Genomic DNA, 20,764 nt, shown 5'->3' with positions numbered 1-20,764 from the left:
TATTGCAGAATAAGACAATCATTCAGTAAACCCAATAAAATAAATAAAATGATTTGGTTCAAAAGTTTCAATACCCCATATTTGGGCTTATAATATAGTCGAAATTTATCATATACTTGTTGAGATGGCAATGAAGCTAAAAACACCTGTGTCTTCTTCGGTTGTATTTATGTCTGTGTATAAATAGTGCGTTTATTAGCTCTTGAGAAATGATACATTGGCTTTGCTGGTTACTGAAGTAGGGGGAAAGCAAAAGAATTTACAAAGGATCTGCAAGCAAAAAATACTGTAGTTCAATTTTATAAAACCAGTAAAGGTTATAAAAAGATGCTCAAAGATTTGAAAATGCTTATCAATACTGTTCAAACTCTGATCAAAAAGTGGAAAATATTCCTTGCGGAATTTGTAAGAAGTGGAGCATTTTGTAAGTAAAGTACACTGTTCAAACTCTGATCAAAAAGTGGAAAATTTGGGGTTCTATTAATACCAAGTCATAGTCAAGAAGAATGGCATATACAACTGCTGGGGAAATTTGTAGGGACAAAAAAACCGCAAACAATTTACAAGGAAACACACACTTTTCTAAAATCAAGTGGAGTGGCTGTTTCAGTATATACAACAAGATATAGTACTTGCTAACAAAACTGCATAGTAGATTTGCTTCTCCCCCAAACGCTACAAAATGTTGGGAAAAAATTGCATTCATAGTCTGAATGGCAATAGCACTAAAACTTATATATCGCTCCAGTGCTTTACAGCACTCTGTGGGCAGTTTACGAATATCAACACATTGCTGCCAACAATCTGGGTCCTCATTTTACCAACCTCAGAAGGATGGAAGGCTGAGTCAATCTTGAGCCGGTCAGGATCAAACTCCAGGCTGTAGGCAGAGTTAGCTTGCAATACTGCATTCTAATCACACCAGGGCTCCTTTCTGAACTTAGTGTAGCTTTTGCTTTTTAAAAAATTATATACAGCTCTAGAAGCTGCACAAAGGGCTTACTTACCTGTCAGCCTCTGCTTCGCTGCTACTTTTCGGCTGCCATTGAAACGGGGAGGGAGGCCATGGTATTTGGGAGGGGAATCATTATGTACTGGAGGATTGTTATTAGGAGTTATTCTGACCATCTCTCTGTGCATGTGGAAGAAGGGAGTTTCCTGCCAAGGCTAACTGTCCAGCATTCCAACCTGATGATGATTTTTGAAGACATCTCCCACCTGACGGTTGGGTGAATTATTATTGGACTATCAACTGGGGTGGCAAGGGGAGGGGATTGAATCATACATGCCATCTATTGCTTTCGTGCCTTTTTACTCAGACTCAGCTTTGCTTTGCTTCTCATCGTTTGTAATTACACTTAATTCTGAAACATGGAGTTGAGTGGTTTCTTTCTTAATTATTAAACGAAGATGCACCTGACATTACCAACATGGCAATCATCTGAAAATAAGACCAAGTTGATCCTTCGGTGCCCGCAGCAGAACAAAATGATTCTAGAGGGGTTCTCAGTCTCCTGACCTCAACATTACTAAGGTGCTTCAGAAAGATGTAAATCATGCAGTTCATGCTGGACAATGAAAGACTATACCCGATCTGGAGGCTTTTTGCTACGAATGCGCAGCTTTACCACATGAGAAAATAAAGGCTTCCCTCATTCACCACTATCACAAAAGCCTACAAATCATCAGTATTACTTTCCTTTGTTCTATTTGAATACTTGAGAGACCAGGAAATAAACAGTACAAGAAACTATCTTGAGCTGTCAGGTTTTATTTTATCAAATTACAGCAAACTACAGTATTCTTCCTTTTTATGCCTGAAGCTTTTGAGGTAGTTCTGCTTTATTTTGGACAGCCATTTTACGCTGTTGGTAAAGATCACAATACCCTGACATAAATCACATCCTGTATATTCTCCAAATTTGGATCCAAAATAGAGTCACCCATAGCAAGAAATTTCCAAGGTTTACAGAATATAATTTTTAGCAGAAAAATATGAAGAGGAATTTAACCAGTAGAACAATGCAGTTCTTTTACCCAACAGAACATCTTTGTGAGTTTTGAAAATGGAGAAGAGTTACGATGTTAAACATCAACTCCAATCTTCGTGATTTGATTAATTATATATCCCAATTATCAACATGTCTAACCTTACATAAGGCTATTTATAGCAAAGTTGTTTTAAGTAACTTCATATTAAGTAATTGTAAGAAAGGGTTGGTTTAGGAATTTTAAAAGCCTGCAGTTTCACGATATTATAAAGGATTTCTCTTCCTTCTGTTCAACTGGGTCTGATTTTTAGAGACTACCTTGACAAATCCCTGCAGTTTTCTTGGCAAAGTTTTTCCGAAGTGGTTAGCCATTGCCTCCTTTCTAGGGTTGAGAGAAACTGACTAGCCCAAAGTTATTCAGTTGGCTTTGTGTCCAAGGCAGGACTATTACTCATGATTTCCCAATTTCTAACCTGATGTCTTAACCACTATACCAAACTGACTCTCACAAAATACTTTAAATTCTGCACTGTAAATACTTTGCAATGTTAAGTTCTAATGCATGCTGTGTCACATGGCTTTCAGTTCAATATTGGCCTGGGGAGATATATGTTCATAGATACCAGACAGAGGCTGCTTTCCAAGTACTGATATATATATAAAGTATATATCCCCTTTGTAATTTATGATTATTGTATCTGTACAAGATATATTTCCTCCAACTTCCATTTACAATTGCTTCCTGTTTAATTGCTAACTTTCCCTGCATCAAGTAGTACCAGTCACATCTGGACCCCATGAAATAGTGCAGTATAATCATTACATTGATGTTTGGTTTACATACAAGAATGGACAAGTTCAAGAAAGTGTCAGAATTTACTTTAGTTCTCAAGTTTGAATAATCCTTATTTAGATTATTTCAGGCCTGATTAACTCTTTCAAACAATGGACACCATAATTACAAACAAAAGGATGGCTTTATTAATAATCACAAAAAATGCATAGTTTTTGCAATGAAAAAGGGTTGAGGAGAAAAAGTCCCTTGCAAGTGTGTCCTAGTAATTGCCTTGGAAAGAAGGCAAAAGTCACAGTGTAAAATGATAATTCAGTCTTTAGTGTAACAAAAATATCCTTGCAGCAAAATATTTGCAGCAACCGTTCAGCAATATTGAATAATTTCAAGTATTCAAGGAGATTATTATTATTTTTGGCTGTGTAAAATTTAATCTCCCCCAACTCCTCAACACAGGGTCCACTCATGCAGGTGACTTAAAAGCAAACTATTTTTTATTATAGTTCAACAGTTCGAGTTCAACTTCCTCTTTTGGAGGCAAAGCTTGCTTCTTACTACTCAACAAGTCTGCCTAATTCCTAATGATGAGAATATCAAATAAAATCTAGAATAAGTTACCGATACTCAAAGTAAAACAACAACAATAAAAGGAAAAAAAATGGTTTTTCACTGTTTCCCAATACTGGCAAGGAAACTAGGGACGATGTCTAAGTTCATCATGGATTGTATAGTTTCCTGCACTGAGAAGGGAAAATGCAAGTTTGAGGTCTTAAGATTTCTGGCTCCCTTGAACATCAGCTTATATGCTTCGATGAAGGCTTGACGCACTCTACAAACTGTCTGAAGCAGTCACCAGTTCAAACCACTGCCTAAGGGCGTCACTGAGAGTCTCTGGCAGGGCATTCACATCTCTGAGAATTATGTAGAAAGGAAAGGGGAATTCTTCCATGTATGACCTTATTTCTGGCAATTCTCCAGGCCGTGTGAATACAGGTACTTTAATATCCAAGACTGAATCCTGTGAATGAAAACAGCAGCAAATTAACAGAAGTAAATACTGAATTACAGATTTAGACTTTTCTTATAATCAAGTAATACTCATTTCCGTATACATATGCTTGTGTTAAATCAATTGAAAATGGTGAGGACAGCAGAAAAAAACGAGATTTTTCTCTTCCTGATAAGTATGTCCCACCCCTTTTAACTTACAGCCACTCCTTGATCAACAACAACCTCAGTTAGCAATCATTTGCAAGTACAGTAATTTTTTATTTTCCCACTAATGCATACATTTACAACCAGATTTCATGTACCTGACAACAAAAGCCTTCGGTGTGAAACTAAATAAGGTCTAATCAGTTTTAGGCAACAGGGTAACTGGTAGTAGGGCTCTAATCAATTAATTAAGGACACAGAGGTTAACTTGTGTTTAGCATTTTTAGGAAAGCGCTACACTAGGAAAAAGCAGCTCAGGAAGATAGTTTGTGTAAGCAATCTCTCTGCACTACAAGGGGTCAAAAAAGGGGAAAAAAACAATAGAAATTTGTCTGAATGAGACAACAGCAAACAATGATCTTTGCAGTATCTCCCTCTCTCTCAGACCCATGTACCCTTAGTGACCATTTTGCTTAATGATCAAGTAGTTGGAACAAACATGGTTACTAAATGAATTAGTAAACATTTAGTTTACTAACACCCAAAGCCAAATGTTTTGGTTTATAAATGAGAAGATTCTAAATAAAGAATTATATGACAATATAACAAATAGTAGATATTCGTAACAAGTTAAATAAATGAATAAATGATTTGGTTCCTTTTGGTTACATTTAAAAAAAAAATCTTTCCTAAAGGTTCTCGTGTATCTTTATAAGACACTGCATTAAATTTGTCTTTTAAGTTTTTGTATTAGATAGGAATAAGCAGGACCAAGATACAAATTGGTCATGGACCTTTGCAGATTCCAGAACTCAATTAATCAATCAATCAATCAGAACTATCAATTAATTCATATATTAATTTATCAATTCAGATGTATGAATAATTCATATATCTGCAGCAAATGAGAAATTAGGCATGGTTATAAGCAACTGTTTTGTAGGAAAGGCAATCTATGTTTATGTGATTGAGAAAATTTAAACATTTGAAAAAGTCAAATAGACTTATTGTTACTTTTAATAATATAAAATAATAGTAATAATAAAAGCAGAAAAAATACTTTTTACTACCATTTGAAGGGGAACTAAGGGAATAGCCAATATTATAAATTTATAATTATGTATAATATGCTTTTTTTCAGTTAAAAAAGCTGCACAGATACATTGATAACTTACCCGTGAATTAGGGTTGTCCAATATTACAAAAATAACAAAGATATTTGCATTCTGTACAGACTGAACAGCTGCTTTGACACGTTCTTTGCCCTCAAGGAATAGACCTCTTCCATCTGATACTATTAGGAGTAACTGAGCAGTTTCTAGTAAAAGACATGTATTTCAGTTGTTAATAAAATCCTGGATCAAGTATACAGAAAACAAGAAATATTGCAAGAGTTTCTGAAAGCTCTGTACTGCTTAGTATTTTAAAAAATGAAAACGTTCCAAAAATGTATTGCCTACATAGGATAAGTTAAATGGAATCTAAGTATTAATTTCTTACATTAATTAAAACCTAATATTGCTGAATATTCTGTACATAACTGAATATGAATCCAAACTGTCTAGTAGTAATGAATTGTGCAACTAAGAATTCAAATATTTCTTGTTTAGAATATTTATTAAGAAGTGCTATTCAACACAATATTTTTAAGTTTTAAAGTTCAAACATTCAAACAATTGAGTTGCCCATTTCAACATTGTTCCTGTGTAAAGTGCAACAAGGACCATCCTGCTCTGACATGTTGTGACCTTAAAAGTAGGCACACCTTTATCAACCAATCAACAACTACAGACTACAACTTCTTATAATCAGTGCTGATGTTATTTATTTATTCAGTTTAGAAGTTGCCTGATTCCAGAACAACTCGGACAGCTTTCACTTAGGGTAATTTTTAATGATTATAAAAAAGGAATCAGAGACATACCTGGATTGATGTTCGAAGACAAGTGCTGTGCTACAGCAAACATATTTATTGATGATTCTAAAAACTGTAGAAGAACATGAGAAACAAATATTGTGAAAAACAGCCTCCACCCTAAAACTGTCATTCTAATTCTGTGACAAGGAATAGGAACGCCCAATTTGAATTATACACTTTTAAGACACTACTTTTCCAAATTCTATTTGAAGCATAGCAGTAAGCATTGTTTCATTTTGAGATGGTTTTCTGATAGAACAAAGTAAACCATTCTTTCCCCCAGCAGAAATTAGGCAAAACCCTGGGTTCCATTTTGTTGAGAGTTACAGCAGTCACTACAATAAAATGGCAAAGGAACCATTTCATTGCCGAGAATTCCTGTCACCTTCTCCCTGTCCAATCCAAATTAAGGCCACTGGATAAGAGTCCCAATAAGTAAACACAGCCTCCTTTATTGCCATAATGAAGCCGGAACATAAGCATGTATCTGTCCTTGGTAGTATATTGACTTCTTGCCTTGCTACAATTTATGCTCCAGACACTGTTTTTGGTGCTTCACTATTAGAGAGGGTCATGGAAAAGCAAGGCACCAAATGGGATCAGCCACCAGCAAGAAGACTCTACTCAGAGGCAATGCTATTCAGCACCCAGCACACTATCTAATGCCAAGTACTTAACCAATCAGGGCAAAACTGCCTGCTAGAGAGCTGGAAAACTCCCCATGCTCCCACTGGAAATCAACTGGGGCAGAACAATGAGCCCCCCCCGCCCCCCCAATCCTACAGAGCTCACAGATTGCTCTTAATCATAACCAGATCAGGGTGATCTGACCATGATGATGGAAATCCCTTCTCTCTCTTCAGAATTATCAACTACCGTATTTTTTGGAGTATAAGATGCACCTTTTTCCCACAAGAGGCTGAAAATCTGGGTGCGTCTTATACAGAATTTTTTGCCACCTGAAACTCCACCCCCTTCACCAAAATGGCTGTGGAGAGCCTGTAGAGCCTGGGGAGGGCAGAAACGAGTGAAAAACCGGCTGTTTTTTGCTCAATTTGCCCCCCCCCCCCGCAGCATTCTATAAGCCTACATAAGGCTATGCATACATTTTATTTGACAAAAAACGGGCTGTTTTTTGCTTGTTTTTTTTGGGGGGGGGGCACCTTCCAGGAGCACTCTGCAAGCCCCCTAAAGGCTATTCATGCTTTCTTTGAAGAAAAAAAACAGGATCCTTTTCACGGACAAGGGCCTGTTTTGGGGAGGTTTGCAGAGTGCAAAACTTTTTAAAAAAAGAATTTGCCTCTTCAAAACCTTGGTACGTCTTATACCCTACAAAATATGGTAGTTGCCAAGAGAAAATGACAAGATCCAAGGCGTTGCCACCATTATGGTTTGGGCCCAGTATTTTAAACAAGTCTATGGTTGTCATGGGAGACATGAACTTTTGAGCTTTATCACAACCAGCATCTAAACAGGTAGAGTGAAATCCCGAGGCACCAACAGTGAGGGAATATTTATTTCATTTGATTTATGTGCTTCTCATCTCATCTAAAGGTTACTTCCACCACCAACTGAAAGGCAATTCTAAAACTTGGGGAAGGATCCAGCCATACAGCTTGAAGCTTGTACAAGCAGATTTGTCTCTACAATGCAGTCAGATGTAAGGCAATGGACAACATGACCTTAAGAAATGGCGTTACCTGAGCTATCTTAGTCTTCTTTTGTTCAAATTTGCAGAGCTGTAGTAGTCTTGCTCCTGATCGGTCACTGAATTGTTCATGGAATGGATGTAGCAGCTGAACTGTCTCTCCAAAACTAAAATAAAGTGAAACATATTTTTTTTAAAAATGTGTCCCCCTGCAAGAATTAGATTAATTTTCACTACTGAAAATCAATAAAGGTTTAAGGTGTTCTTACCTACATACTGCAATTTGTCCCACTTCTAAAAGTGTTAAAGCATTCCCAATCACTGCTAAGGATTCATATGCGAGCTACAAAAAACAAGTTGACGTAGTTGGAGTTCATTGATAAGTAAGGTTAAAAGTATTATCAGTAGATTTTAATATGAACAATTTGGCACATAATTAACATTTAAACTGCAAAATTCTAAAAATGTTTGCCATCGATAAAACCTTTTCTTAAAGCTTGTGATGCCACATACTTTCATACAAACTCTGCAAGAAATTAGAAAATTGCAGCGATGACACTTTTCTTTAACTACATCAAGTATCTCAAGTACTAAACGTCCTGCCTGTACATCCATTGAAGTGCAGTGAGAGTGGGAATGAACTTCTGGTTGGCCAGTTGGGGGCGTTTTTCATCCTCCCCAACCTCTGGAGGCTTTCCTGAAGCCTGGGAAGGACGATAAACAGCCCCAATGGGCCAACCGAAAGTTTGGAAATGATCCGTTTCTGGAGAGCGTCCAGGGAGCGTTTCCAACCCTCCCCAGGCCTCAGGAAAGCCTCCGGAGCCTGTGAAGGGGTTACGCGTGCATGCACAGATGGGTGGGAAGGATTGAATTGGTGTGGACAAGGGCATATGTACAATTTTGGCACGCCGTAATAAAAAGGCTCGCCATCACTGAAACACAGAAGAAATATGAAACACAGAAGAAATATGAATAAATGCAAACCTGTAAGATCAGAATGTGATGTAATATTTGTAATTTCTTTTACCTGTTTAGAGTGATTGTCTACCATGCTGGCAGAGTCATCAAGAGCCAAACAAATCTGGTATTGCCGCTTGCTGGGTTTGGTCCGTCGTAACCATATTTTATCTTTTCTGAACTGGCTTGCAATGTATGGAATTACTTTGCGCATGTTCAACCTTTTTCCTGTTCTATAATCACCTCTGGTAATTGGGAACATTCAAAACATGAACACTATAACACAGGGTTATAAATATCATAACAATATGACATATAACATTTATTGTAAACATGAGATTTATAAAAATAATTAAGCAGAATATGAGTTTTGCACAACTCACCAGAGATTTAATTATCAGAAATATTAGTTTAAGATTGCTAGAAGAAATTGCTAGATTTCTACAAATGTAGAAATTATTGCATATATAGTCTGACAATTGGAAAAGATGATGTTGGCTGAGACAAAGGGTTGGAAATAATTTTAAATATTTTTCACAGCTTTTCTAAAAATAAAAACCTAGAAGGAAAATCCAAAATATTAGATAGAAATTGCAAAAGCTGTTATTGTTCCTTTCCAAATAAACAGAATTTTATTTCTGGCAATCTCAATGAATTCTGCGATCTGAATAAAATTTGCCAGCTGTGCCAACAGGACAATGTTTGTTATGCATACGTAATTCTGGTTTTATTATTATAGAATGTGTGAAAGATATTGCCTCTCTGCTCTTATGCTCCAAAAGTATATAATCAGTCATCTCTCTGAAGCACAATTCAGACTTGAAAATGTATCTTTATTGACATAAGAGTTAAAACTTTATCTATCAAAATAAAATATGATTTAGGAATATGCAGATTATGCTGTCAAACTGTACAGTCTTGTTGCATGTGCACAAACTCCAAGCCCACATAGACTTCAGTCTGCAAATGCTTATACTACAATAGTTAACCTTTTGAAGGAATCAAAGACTCTTGTATCATCCTAAAATATGGAACATGACAATACATAAATGCAATAAATAATTAATACACTTGGAAAAGTGATAGCATTTAATCAAGATATATGGCTGTTGAACTCAGAATGTTAATTCAATTAACATTTTAATGCACCCATTTAATGAATACTGGTTGTCCTTGTTTAGCGATTACAACTGGTTCTGGAGAAATGGTCGCTAAATGAACTATGTAAGAGAGATGCTGCAAAGATCATTAATTGCTGCCATCTCATTCAGATAAAGTTCTCTAGTGGAGTGTCATGTGCCCGACTGTTCCTCCCTCTTTTTTCTCTTCCTGCAGGATGAAGAGATTGCTTAAACCATTTTTCTGAGATGCTTTTCTCTGCAGTGAAGTTCTTCCTTAAAAAGGGTTATCCTCAAGCTCACCTCTGGGATCTAACTAATTAAGATTTAAATTAGAACTCTCCCACTGCAGAGCACTGCTGGTTGAAATTGACTAGGCCTAAATCATTTTCACAATGACCTTTATTGTCATAAATGTCCACATTTGTTGAAAAATGATCTTTTTAAAATTATTTATGTTTTTTGACCTATTTGCTTGCTCATATGTATGTGAATAGCTTAGGCAGTTGCTAAACAGAGATTAAACAAGCATTAAATGCCATTGATTTCATTGCGCTATGCATTCTACTATGAAACTCTGTTCTGCTAATCAAACTGTTTAGCTGGTTCCTGCTTTTTGCTCTACTTACTTCAACTTGGCTGCCTGAGTTGGCTCCAGGAGGAGTCGGAGCTGCTCACAGAGCTGCTGCGAAAGAGGTTCAGTGAGCAAAAGGTATCTCTGCCACATCTCTTCGGCTACTACATCCCCCTACAGCATTCAAGGTACAAAATAAAACCCACATAAAATCCATTAGTTAACAAGTGGTGATCGGATCCAGTTTGTTTAGAAAATAACTGTTTTTGTTGTCTGTGCAGTGTGTTAGCAGTAATGCAGAATACACATCCAGGGTGTCTATGAAAATTCGTATGTGTTCCCAGTGTTGATGTACTAGAAATACTAGATGGACTTCAGGCTTCCAATATTTATTTTTAAAAAATCCAGAAATATCTTTAATAAAACACAAAGTTAAGAGTACATCATTTCTTAATACCTTGAGGTCAATTAATTCTCCCACAGGCTTTCAAAGGTAATATTTTATACTTATTTAATATAAAGTAAATAATTTGTTGTACAATTTTATGATTATAAAAACACTAGTTAGATACTGCAGAACATTATCAGGACACAAATTTGAAACGATTAAGGAGTAGTATTTAACATGACTTCAAAACAAGATTTAATTACCTTTCTCATAAAAAATAATACAAAATGATATCCTTACTTAAATATGTTACTAACCTCTAAAGGATTTCTAATCTTCCAGGCTTCAAGCTGCTTCTCTAGTTCTTGCCTTAGTTCTTCAGGGTTTTTAAAAATGTGCTTAAAATATAACAAATTGGAATAAGAATCCAGTAATATGAACATATTAGTTTTAGTGTGAGGTAAAAATACTCCTTCAAAGAGTAACCTACATTTTATCTTAGTCTATAGAGGTTGGGCAAAACCTTTAGAATGGGATGCTCTGGACTAGAGCAATGGTTCCCACCAGGAGGGCAATTTGATTTTTAATGGGGGCAATTTGAACTTTGTTTAAACAAAGTTAAGCCTTTTAAGCTTCCTCCCCGTGAGTAGAGTTCACTTTTTAAGTAGAGTAAGAATTATATGTCACCGGGGAGCATCGGGGTTTTAGAGATGCTTAGGTGGGGCATGGCCAAAAAAAGGTAGGGAACCACTGCTCTAGAGAAATACAGAATGTGATTCTTCTCCAGACTATGCCATTTGCCCAATTATGAAGATACTCCAGTAGTATTCTGAAAATTAATCTTCTGAACTGGAAAACAGGTTCCCTTGGAAACCAGTAGTCCAAGCTAGAACAGCTAGTTTATCTTCTGGAAAAGTGCTAGATCATCCCTAGTAATACAACATTCCAGAATTACATGGATTTCCCCCCAGATTATCTATTGTCCTTTATCACATCTACACTTGTAGGAAACATTTCAGCAAGTCTGCCACCCTGTTTTACTGACTTGCTCTGATTTTTTTTGTTACCATCTATCCTTCTAGAATAAATAGAAGCACAGTAGAATAAATACATTTCACAGTGATCTGCCAGTTCAGTTCCCTTCTGCAGAAAAATGGCTTAAACCTCTAACAGGTCCCCATGCTTTTTAACACGTACAAGAAGTCAATTGAGAAAATCATTTACAGATTTGGAAAAAGTACTGTCACCACTGATTATATTTAGCTTTCTCTCCCTAGTATCCATTTGAATCTGGTGATATAATTCAGAGGACTGCACCAGTATTTAAGGCAGTTCCAGAAGCCTTCAAACTCGCAGCCCACAGGCCAGATGAGTCATGCGCTGGCCACGCCCACTCCTGGTTTAGCGAAGAGGAAAAAAGTCATGACAACAATGTGATGCCATGAGTTTGACATCCCTGAGCTACAGGCTGGATGAATCTGATGAAAGTGAAAATGAGTATTGATCAGAATGCTGAAATTTTGCAGCTCTATATATCTCTATTTCCATATTCCTTATTTTCAGGCATTGTTAACTTTAACTGTATTTGTAAACTTCCAAGGAGCCAATTTGTAATTATAATTTTTACAGGGGTGTAATTGCAATGAAAGCAAAGCAACTTCATGCTATTTTAATGTAGATATCTGACTCTCCTTATATACTGAGTCTACAAGGTAAAGTGGTAGCATTAATGTCTTTACCTATTGTCATAATTTTATCTCCCCATCCAAGAGCCGAGATGGTGCAGTGGTTAGGGTGCAGTACTGCAGGCCACTTCAGCTGACTGTTATCTGCAGTTCAGCGGTTCAAATCTCACCGGCTCAAGGTTGACTCAGCCTTCCATCCTTCCGAGGTGGGTGAAATGAGGATCCAGATTGTGGGGGCGATATGCTGACTCTCTAAACCGCTTAGAGAGGGCTGAAAGCCCTATGAAGCGGTATATAAGTCTAACTGCTATTGCTATCATCAGCAGTTGAAAGTCCTCCCCAAATTTGAAACCTATCTATTGATTCTACATCAGTGGTCCCCAACCCTTCTAGCTCTGTGGATCAGCAGCAGCCACAGCCGGGGAGTGGTGGAGGGGGAGGGGTTTGCATGCTGCCCGCCGCTTGTGTAAATGGAGCTTAGTGTGTTTGCCTGCCGCTTGTGCAGTCTGGCTCCCAACAGGATGCGGACCAATACCGGCCGTGCACTGGTTGGGAACCTATGTTCTACATCACCTGAGATTGTAATCTGCAACAGCCTGCAACTACTGCAACATTATGATCACATTAAAATATATCTGCTTAAACCAGTTAGCCCATCGTTTTGTTTTAAAAATGTGAGCTGTCTTCTACCTGTGCATTGGGATCCTTCAAAAACTGATGAGCGGTATGAATAGTCGAGTGCTTGTTTCGGTCCTGCTTTACTTCTGGCAGTAAAGAGTTTGATTCCCTTTCTTCAGCATCTTCAGAATTAGGAACTTGGCTGTCTGCCTCTATCTGCTCAGGTCCTAGGATTGAATTATACATACTCGCTAATTACTGCATATCCGTTCTGGTACCCTACTTTGGCTCAATACGTAGCAATGTCTTAGATAAAATCAACAAATTATTATTCACTAGTATTAACTTATTTCATTAGCAGTATTATTGTGCTATTTCCACAAACATGTAGGAAGCTATTTCTTAAAAAATGAATTCTCAAGGCAAGAAGTTGACGACTTACCAGATTTGGAAGTCCCAGACATTTTTGCTTCTGGATTCAATTTTTCTACCTCTGAGGTTTTGAGTTCCTCAGCAGCGTGATCTTCTGTTTCCATAGCCAGATCGTCAGAAATTGTTTCTTCATTGTCTTCATTAACAGGCAAAATTGGTTTTTGTTGTTCTTCACTTGCTACATCTGGTGGGAACATAAACCAGTAAAATACTGTTTTCAGATCATATTTAAAAAAATCACAAGAGGTTCTCCAGCATCAGCATATGAGCCATCATAAAATTCGGAGTTGATCTATTAACAGTCTAGAAACAAGCATGGCATTTGTCAAGCAAATTGACTTTTCTCCTTGAACCAGCCCAATGTAGCAAAAATAAAATATGGTTAGCAGTTGAGCATGAAACACAACACAGCTCTATACATTTGTTAAATCAATATTAAGTTTCTTAAACTCAGTAAGATTTAAATTTGCACAGATGTGATACTTGGATGCAAACTTTTTCTAGGCTGAGGACTGCACTTGACTTGTAGGAGGCAACAGGAGGGAATATATTTGAAAAGGTTGTGGAGGAGAAGACATTGTCCACCCCCCCCCCAAAGGTTTTCATTTAATTTACATTTCAAGCTAAACAAAAGATTAACTTAGTTATCATTGCGGTTTTATTTACAAAAAAGTATATCATTCTCTAAAATGGTTTATTTATCTAAAACTAGAATTAAAAAATTTTCTCTAGTAACAAATTTAATGCTTTTCCCATTCTGGCTACATTAGCAATTACCATTTGATAACAATACTTGAGGATTTGGGGGGTCACACTCAAGGCTTAGGAAGGTTTCGTGCAACCCCACAGTCTTAGGATATAGAGCATTGTAGACTAAACTGTAGAGCATTAGCTAAGACAGAATGAAAAATATATTTCTCAAAATGAACCTAAAGTGTAAATGAATGTAAAAGGAATACAACACCCAGTCATCACATACCGTCTTTCCCCGGAAATAAGACATGGTCCTATTTTCTTTTGACCCCTGAAATAAGCGATTGGCCTTATTTTTGGGGAGGTTTTATTATTTTTGAGGTATAGGAGATAGCAAGCATGGTCACCTCATGGCTGCTGCTGTGTTGCAATATTTTTTGGGGGGAGGGCTTATTTGGGGGGGGGGCTTATTTTAGTGCATGCGCTGAAAAGCCTGATTGGGCTTATTAACCGTGGAGGTCTTATTTTCAGGGAAACAGGGTATCTGTTCATGAAGAAATATATATGTTTTTTAAACTATGATGCCATAAAGAGATTATCATTATTATTCCCTGAGGTGTCTTGTGAATGCTGCCATACCATAGGTCTGAGCATCATAGGATTCACTGCCTTGTTTAATATGCTCAAAGGTGTCAGCCTCCACCTGACGTTGTCCTGGCTGAACTGGTCTTTCGTCTGCTTCCTGGCTAGACTCAATAGTTCTCAGTCGCTTGTGAACAGGTTGGCTCTGATCTCCTGGTGCGCGTTCGTTGTCAGCTTGTCCTGGCTTTCTTTTATAACTCTGAAACACAGGAAAGCACATTTCCAAGGGGATGAAGCAAATCCAAATTCTATTCAGGAAAAGAGAATAAAAAAGGTCCTGTTCCTTTAAAAAAAGAGAAAAGGATTCTAGAGGTGCATGAAATTGACTTTGGGAACTGCTTGAAAAGATAGGCTGGTTGTCCTGCCTCTGCAGCTTCACGTTATCCACTCCTGCCTTAAAATATTAATTCTATTTGATTATTTATTTATTTGCACAGTAGGAAAATCTGTCTTGCAGCTTAATCTTGTCTTCCAGGCTCCAACTGGGATACCTGCAATTCTCTGCAAATGGGCAACTAGACCAAAGTCAGGTGCCCCAGAAATTCTGGTTTACTCTATTACTGGCTCTCAAGTTCAAGTAGAAGCTTCTCTTTTCCCCTTGCCCAAAGTATTTTTAGGCTGAGAGCTTTCTGTATATGAAGGCTCATACAACATAGAATTCAAATCAAAATTTTATTTATGATCCAAAACCAAATGCCATTTAGAATTCTAATTCTAAATGGCTATAAGAGGAAAAGTTGGAGCCACAATGAAGCCAGTAAGAGAGTGATCTGGGAGGTCTGCCGGCCTATATCATTTTCACACATTATGCTGACTCTGTAAACTACTTAGAGAGGGCTGAAAGCCCTATGAAGCGGTATATAAGTCTAACTGCTATTGCTATTCAATTCTGCTTTGCTTTTGCTTCTTTTCCTAATAAAAACTGTACAAAGTTTGTGTTTGATTCTGTATTACTTCTAGATGCAGTTTCTCTTCGAATACATATCAACAGATTCTGATTTTTTTTCAGCTCAAAACTATCTTAAAACATCCAAGCAGCACGAGAGCCAAGGAATAATTAGCGGTCCCATATGCTTAGTTTTTCCTTGGCTTTCCATTAAACAGTCTTCAAAGATCATTAGTATAGGAGCCTCCAATTTGCAAAAGAGTAATTTACACATTTTTAAAAGAATAAGACACCTGGGTATTTTTTCTGCTTTGTTTCTGTGAAGCCAGATGTGCCATTAATTCAGATTCATGTCCTTCTGGCTGATTGGCATCCGAAGTTCCACTCCCGTGTTCCTGAAATAAGACATGCAAAGTAAGATCTTGTTTGCAAAAACACATCACAGGCATATTAAGCTTAAAGCCGACAACTACATCATCTTTGGAATAGAGAAATCTGTTAGTCTTACTGGAGAAATAGATTAATTTAGCAATTTGAGGATGTAACCGAAGGGAATAGTCAATAAAGTTTAAAAAGCACTATATATACAAAGAACACCTGTAATACATTGTCCCTTTTATAAATGTTTTTTCCCCTTAAAAATGGAAATATGCTTTCCTCTTTACTGGAAAATGGATGCTGGTATTATCATCTACCTTATTTTCAGTGTTTTGAGACCTACTGAAGAATATGAACAGATCCAATATTCTCCAAAATACTTGAGGGCAATACAAGAAGTAATGGATGGAAGCTTAACAAGAGACATTCAGTCTAAAACTTAAGGAGAAATTTCCTGATAGTGAGAACAATTAATCAGTGATACAACTTGCCTCCAGAAGTTGTAGCTTTTAAAAGTTTTTAAAAGAAGAGATTGGACAGCCATTTATCTGAAATTGCAACGGATTTCCTGCTTGAGCGGAGGGTTGGACTAGAAGACCTCTAAGATCCTCTCTAACTCTGTTATTTTGCGTTCTATAGATCTACCAAACTCTTAAGTCAAAGTGAACAAAAAAAAATATTCTGGATATGAGCCAGACACTAGTTTTTAAAGCAATTACTCAATAAGTTGATAGGATAGAAATATATGAGAGACATGAAGTAGCTGCTACAGAAGTTACAAAATTCTCCCTCTACTGCAATTAGGGTTAAGGTTATGATGAGATGTGCTGAGGTGAGAGATGGTGATCTAAAGGCACCAGTGAGCTCCCATGGCTGAGATACGTTTGAAGCTGCAACTCCTCCAGTACCAGTACAAATACTTATAAGGTTATTCAATTCCACCTCTTTTGCCTGATCCTTCTCAGATGCAGTTCCAACCATCTCAACAGCTGTATCGCTCTGCAGGTTCTCTTCTCCTGCCTCTCCATATGCCTCATGTTCCATTCTTTCCAAAGCTTCAGGTAACTGTTCTTCGTTTTCGGTATCATTACCAGCTTCATCAATTTTCTGAAGCAATTAAAAAAATGAGTCAGTATTAGCATTAGTTTGGCAAAATATTAGTAGCTGACATACCATACATAACAAAATACATTTTAGACTATAAACAAGCTTAGTTTCTTTCATGACAAATTAAGAGAAAATGTATTTATTGAAATTCACTCCTCTCTCTCTCTCTCTCTCTCTCTCTCTCTCTCTCTCTCTCTCTCTCTCTCTCTCTCTCTCTCTCTCACACACACACACACACACACACACACACACACACAAACTTCTATTAATAACAATTTGTGAAACCTGAGGACAAAGGCCTTGATCAGCAGTGGAAACGTTCTGTTCTTTCTCTTCAGCTTTTTGCTCTTCTACAGTAGAGTCCTCCTCTTCGCCTGTATTTGCATCAGAATTCTCTGTTCCTTCTTCATTTTTATCTTCTTCATTTTTATCTTGTTCAATTTTATCTTCAGAAGGATCTTTTTCGACTTGCTCAGAATCCTGTCCATCTTCATCCATATCTCCAGTATTCTTATCTTCTGCTTCCTTTTCATCTACATCTATCGCCTTCTCTTCAATCTCAAAAGGATTTTCTCCTGATAGAAAAAGAGATATAGTTTTTAAAAACCCACACACATACAACTGGATAGAATGCCCCAAGCCTGCTAAATTCCATACATGCACTATTATTTCTGGAACTGAATACCTGAAAGGACAAAGGACACCAGACATAAGTGATCAAGGCCCAGGGAACTGAAAAAAGTGCAAACCAAGGATGTGCTTTGGATACAAAACTCTGGACTGGGATTGGGCGTATCCATGAAACCATCAATTTCTCCTCTCAATTTCTTCCATAAATAAGTTATTTCTTTTTCTTGAATCGCATAATAACTGCACAGTGGGTATTGAATGGATACCTCCCATGTGTTCAGGGAGCATCAATTGGGCCAAAAATTAGACACAATGTGGACACTTCTTTAACCCAAACACATATTTTTCCTGAGATCACACAGTTACCACATGGAGCTGGGGGAAAAACACAGTTTCTTCAAGGAGCCATTGGCAGATATAGCATGAATGCCTATAAGCCCACTGAATAGCAATAGCACTTAGACTTACATACCACTTCATAGTGCTTTACAGCCCTCTTAGCGGTTTACAGAGTCAGTATATTTCCCCCAACGGTTTGGGTCCTCATTTTACCCACCTCGGAAGGATGGAAAGCTGAGTCAACCTTGATCCTGGTGAGCTTTGAACTGCCAAATTCCAGTCAGCAGAAGTAGCCTGCAGTACTGCACTCTAACCACTGTGCCACCGTAGCTCAAATATGAAGCACCTTTTCGGCTTCAAATTTGAAAAAGAGCACATTCTTAGCTTACCTAATTCCCCAAATGTTCTTTGTTCTATCTACTTTAAACTATAAATAGCATCTTTTGAATCAACTCTTCAAATTACTAACATTACTTATTTTTTACTTCATCAAGCTGATGAAAATTGTTGTAGATGCAAACATACTTGCTGATAGCAACAAAATCCTAATTTTCAATAATTTGGCAAGAAAGCCAGACTTTAAACTCTGATGCCAAGTTTGTAAGTTGCAGCTTTTGTACCAGGACACAAGTTTTGTCAAGTGCTCCTCCTTCACCCCCCTGGAGATAACAATCTTTCTGATCCTAAGCATCATTTAGCCATGTTCACTTCTACCTTCTTCTTCTTTGTCTTCCTCATCCATATCTTCATTTCCTAGGTTCAGCTCATGATCAAGTTCCAGGGCTTCAGGTTCAGGTTGTGTTTCTTGCCTTCCATGATAAGGATCTACTTCATTTTCATCATATTCACCCTGTGAAGCAGAAGACACTATAAGAAGAACGAAGGTGGAAAGCAGAGATGTCATTCTTTAGGGAGGCAAAATTTCTGAGGCTTGAAATTCTATTTAACCTGCTCAAGCAGAAAAATATCTGAATGCTTTAAGGAAGTGTATCACCCATTGTAAAATATATCCTTTCATATCACAGGGTACAATTCTAAATACATATTGATGTTGCCTTATCAATATCTGCTAGTTGGTTTGATTGTGAACTGTGAATGAATCCTTGTTATTGGATGGAACTTTATGATCACTATATTTAATCCTTTATGATTACTATATTTGTAATATATTTTGGTAAAAAAGAATAACAATAATGGTAATAATAAACACTGTCTAGTCATCAGCGAGATATCTTGCCTGAGCTGCTTTCCCCACTTAGTTAGGAATATTGATTTTTACTATATATTTTTAACTAAGAAGTTTAAGAATATTTAAGAATATAATATTTAAGAATATTATACAAACATTAATAGTGGAGGGAAAATTCTAAAATGGACACCAGTCCTTTCATCAAGTGACACACTTCAAATATTTACAATTAAAAACAAGAAAGATGAGAATCCTCTAAATACATATCAAGACACATGGTTTGAAAATGATTTGAAAACATTTTCTGGATGTTGTATGAGCATCAGAGGTGGTATTCAGCAGGTTCTAACCAGTTCTGGAGAAACGGTAACAGAAATTTTGAGTAGTTTGAAGAACTGGTAAATACCACCTCTGACTGGCCCTGCCCCCATCTATTATCTGCCTCCCCGATCGGAAGGAAATGGGGATTTTGTAGCAACTTCCCCAGGAGTGAGGAGGGAATGGAGATTTTACTGTATCCTTCCCCTGCCACGCCCACCAAGCCACGCCACGCCCACCAAGAAACGCCCACAGAACAGGTAGTAAAAAAATTTGAATCTCACCACTGATGAGAACAGCCCTACTCTGCTTCTAATTAAAGCAGCAGTGTCTTTTTTTCCAGATTTTTGTGCCAGGTTGAAATGTGCAATAACTTTAAGAATTATTTGCAAAAACTGAGTTTGCACAGATAGTTAAAAATGAAAGCAAAGAAAAGCAGGGGGGAGAGAAATAGAAAGCCGGAAAAGAGTACATTTAGAGATTTAGAAATGAATCAGTTCAATAAAGTATTCACATTCTTTGCAGAAACCTGAAAAAAAGATGGCTGCTTTAACAAGAGAACTGATGCACAAAAGGTCCAAAGCACTATTAAATTAGCAATGCAAACTCCCAGTATTTTATTGAATCTCTCACATATGAGTGCATAAACATTCAGCTTCTTAACTACTATTCTCTACATTTCCTCTTTTAATTTCCCACCCAATGCACAAAATAAGTAAATAATCATGCAAAAGAGAAGATATTTACTGGCTAAGCACTGGTTGTTAAAACTCATCTTCTAGGAATTCTGGACATGCATTGCATGTTTTGGAGACAAATTAATTTACCATTAATTTATAGTAGCCTCTTATTCCTTCTTTAGTGAAGAAACAAGAGGCTACTATGCATCTCTATTACCTCATCTATTTGTTCATGGATTTTCTCTTTGGTTTCGCTATCATCTGCTTGCTTCTCTTTTTCTTCATCATTGGGTGATTTCTTCTCCTTTTGATTGTCAACTCCTATATTGTCATCTTTTGCCACTAATTCGGAATCTCCCTAAATAATTCAAGAAAAATATCCATGTTACCACCAATTTACACATAATTCTCATTATTTAACTTGTTTTGAGAAACATGGTTACCTCTTTTATGAATATGGCTATTTAATTAAAAACAATTCCCTATTTTAACAGAATGCATTTGTTCTGCTTTCTCAACAGCAAACAGAGCTAAACTAATAAAATATGCTATCATAGAACCATCTGAACTTTTGAGCTAAATAAAAGTAGATTTATTACATCACACTCAGGCCGTTTTAAAAAGA

General features: G+C 37.0%; 1 protein-coding gene across 1 annotated transcript in view; it reads right to left on the bottom strand.

The window, feature by feature from the left end:
- Positions 1–1,751: 1,751 nt before the first annotated feature.
- MDN1 (midasin AAA ATPase 1) overlaps positions 1,752–20,764 on the bottom strand; it is a 116,998-nt gene continuing 97,985 nt past the window's right edge. The window contains exons 87-102 of the mRNA XM_087718747.1: positions 20,357–20,497; positions 18,667–18,802; positions 17,269–17,558; positions 16,819–16,983; positions 15,792–15,893; positions 14,610–14,811; positions 13,288–13,461; positions 12,918–13,072; positions 10,860–10,940; positions 10,210–10,328; positions 8,533–8,707; positions 7,775–7,848; positions 7,558–7,672; positions 5,864–5,927; positions 5,115–5,257; positions 1,752–3,802 (exon numbers count right to left, since the gene is read on the bottom strand). Coding sequence (XP_087574873.1) covers positions 3,614–3,802; positions 5,115–5,257; positions 5,864–5,927; positions 7,558–7,672; positions 7,775–7,848; positions 8,533–8,707; positions 10,210–10,328; positions 10,860–10,940; positions 12,918–13,072; positions 13,288–13,461; positions 14,610–14,811; positions 15,792–15,893; positions 16,819–16,983; positions 17,269–17,558; positions 18,667–18,802; positions 20,357–20,497 — 2,325 coding nt within the window. The 3' untranslated portion in view covers positions 1,752–3,613. The remainder of the gene's footprint in view (positions 3,803–5,114; positions 5,258–5,863; positions 5,928–7,557; positions 7,673–7,774; positions 7,849–8,532; positions 8,708–10,209; positions 10,329–10,859; positions 10,941–12,917; positions 13,073–13,287; positions 13,462–14,609; positions 14,812–15,791; positions 15,894–16,818; positions 16,984–17,268; positions 17,559–18,666; positions 18,803–20,356; positions 20,498–20,764) is intronic.

The sequence above is a fragment of the Thamnophis sirtalis genome, unplaced genomic scaffold (genome assembly GCF_051295495.1).
Source record: "Thamnophis sirtalis isolate CommonGarterSnake01/CBP01778 unplaced genomic scaffold, rThaSir2_p1.2 scaffold_6, whole genome shotgun sequence".
NCBI lineage: Eukaryota > Metazoa > Chordata > Lepidosauria > Squamata > Natricidae > Thamnophis > Thamnophis sirtalis.
The sequence above is the reverse complement of the archived record's forward strand: the minus strand, read 5'-3'. Positions and strand labels throughout refer to the sequence as shown.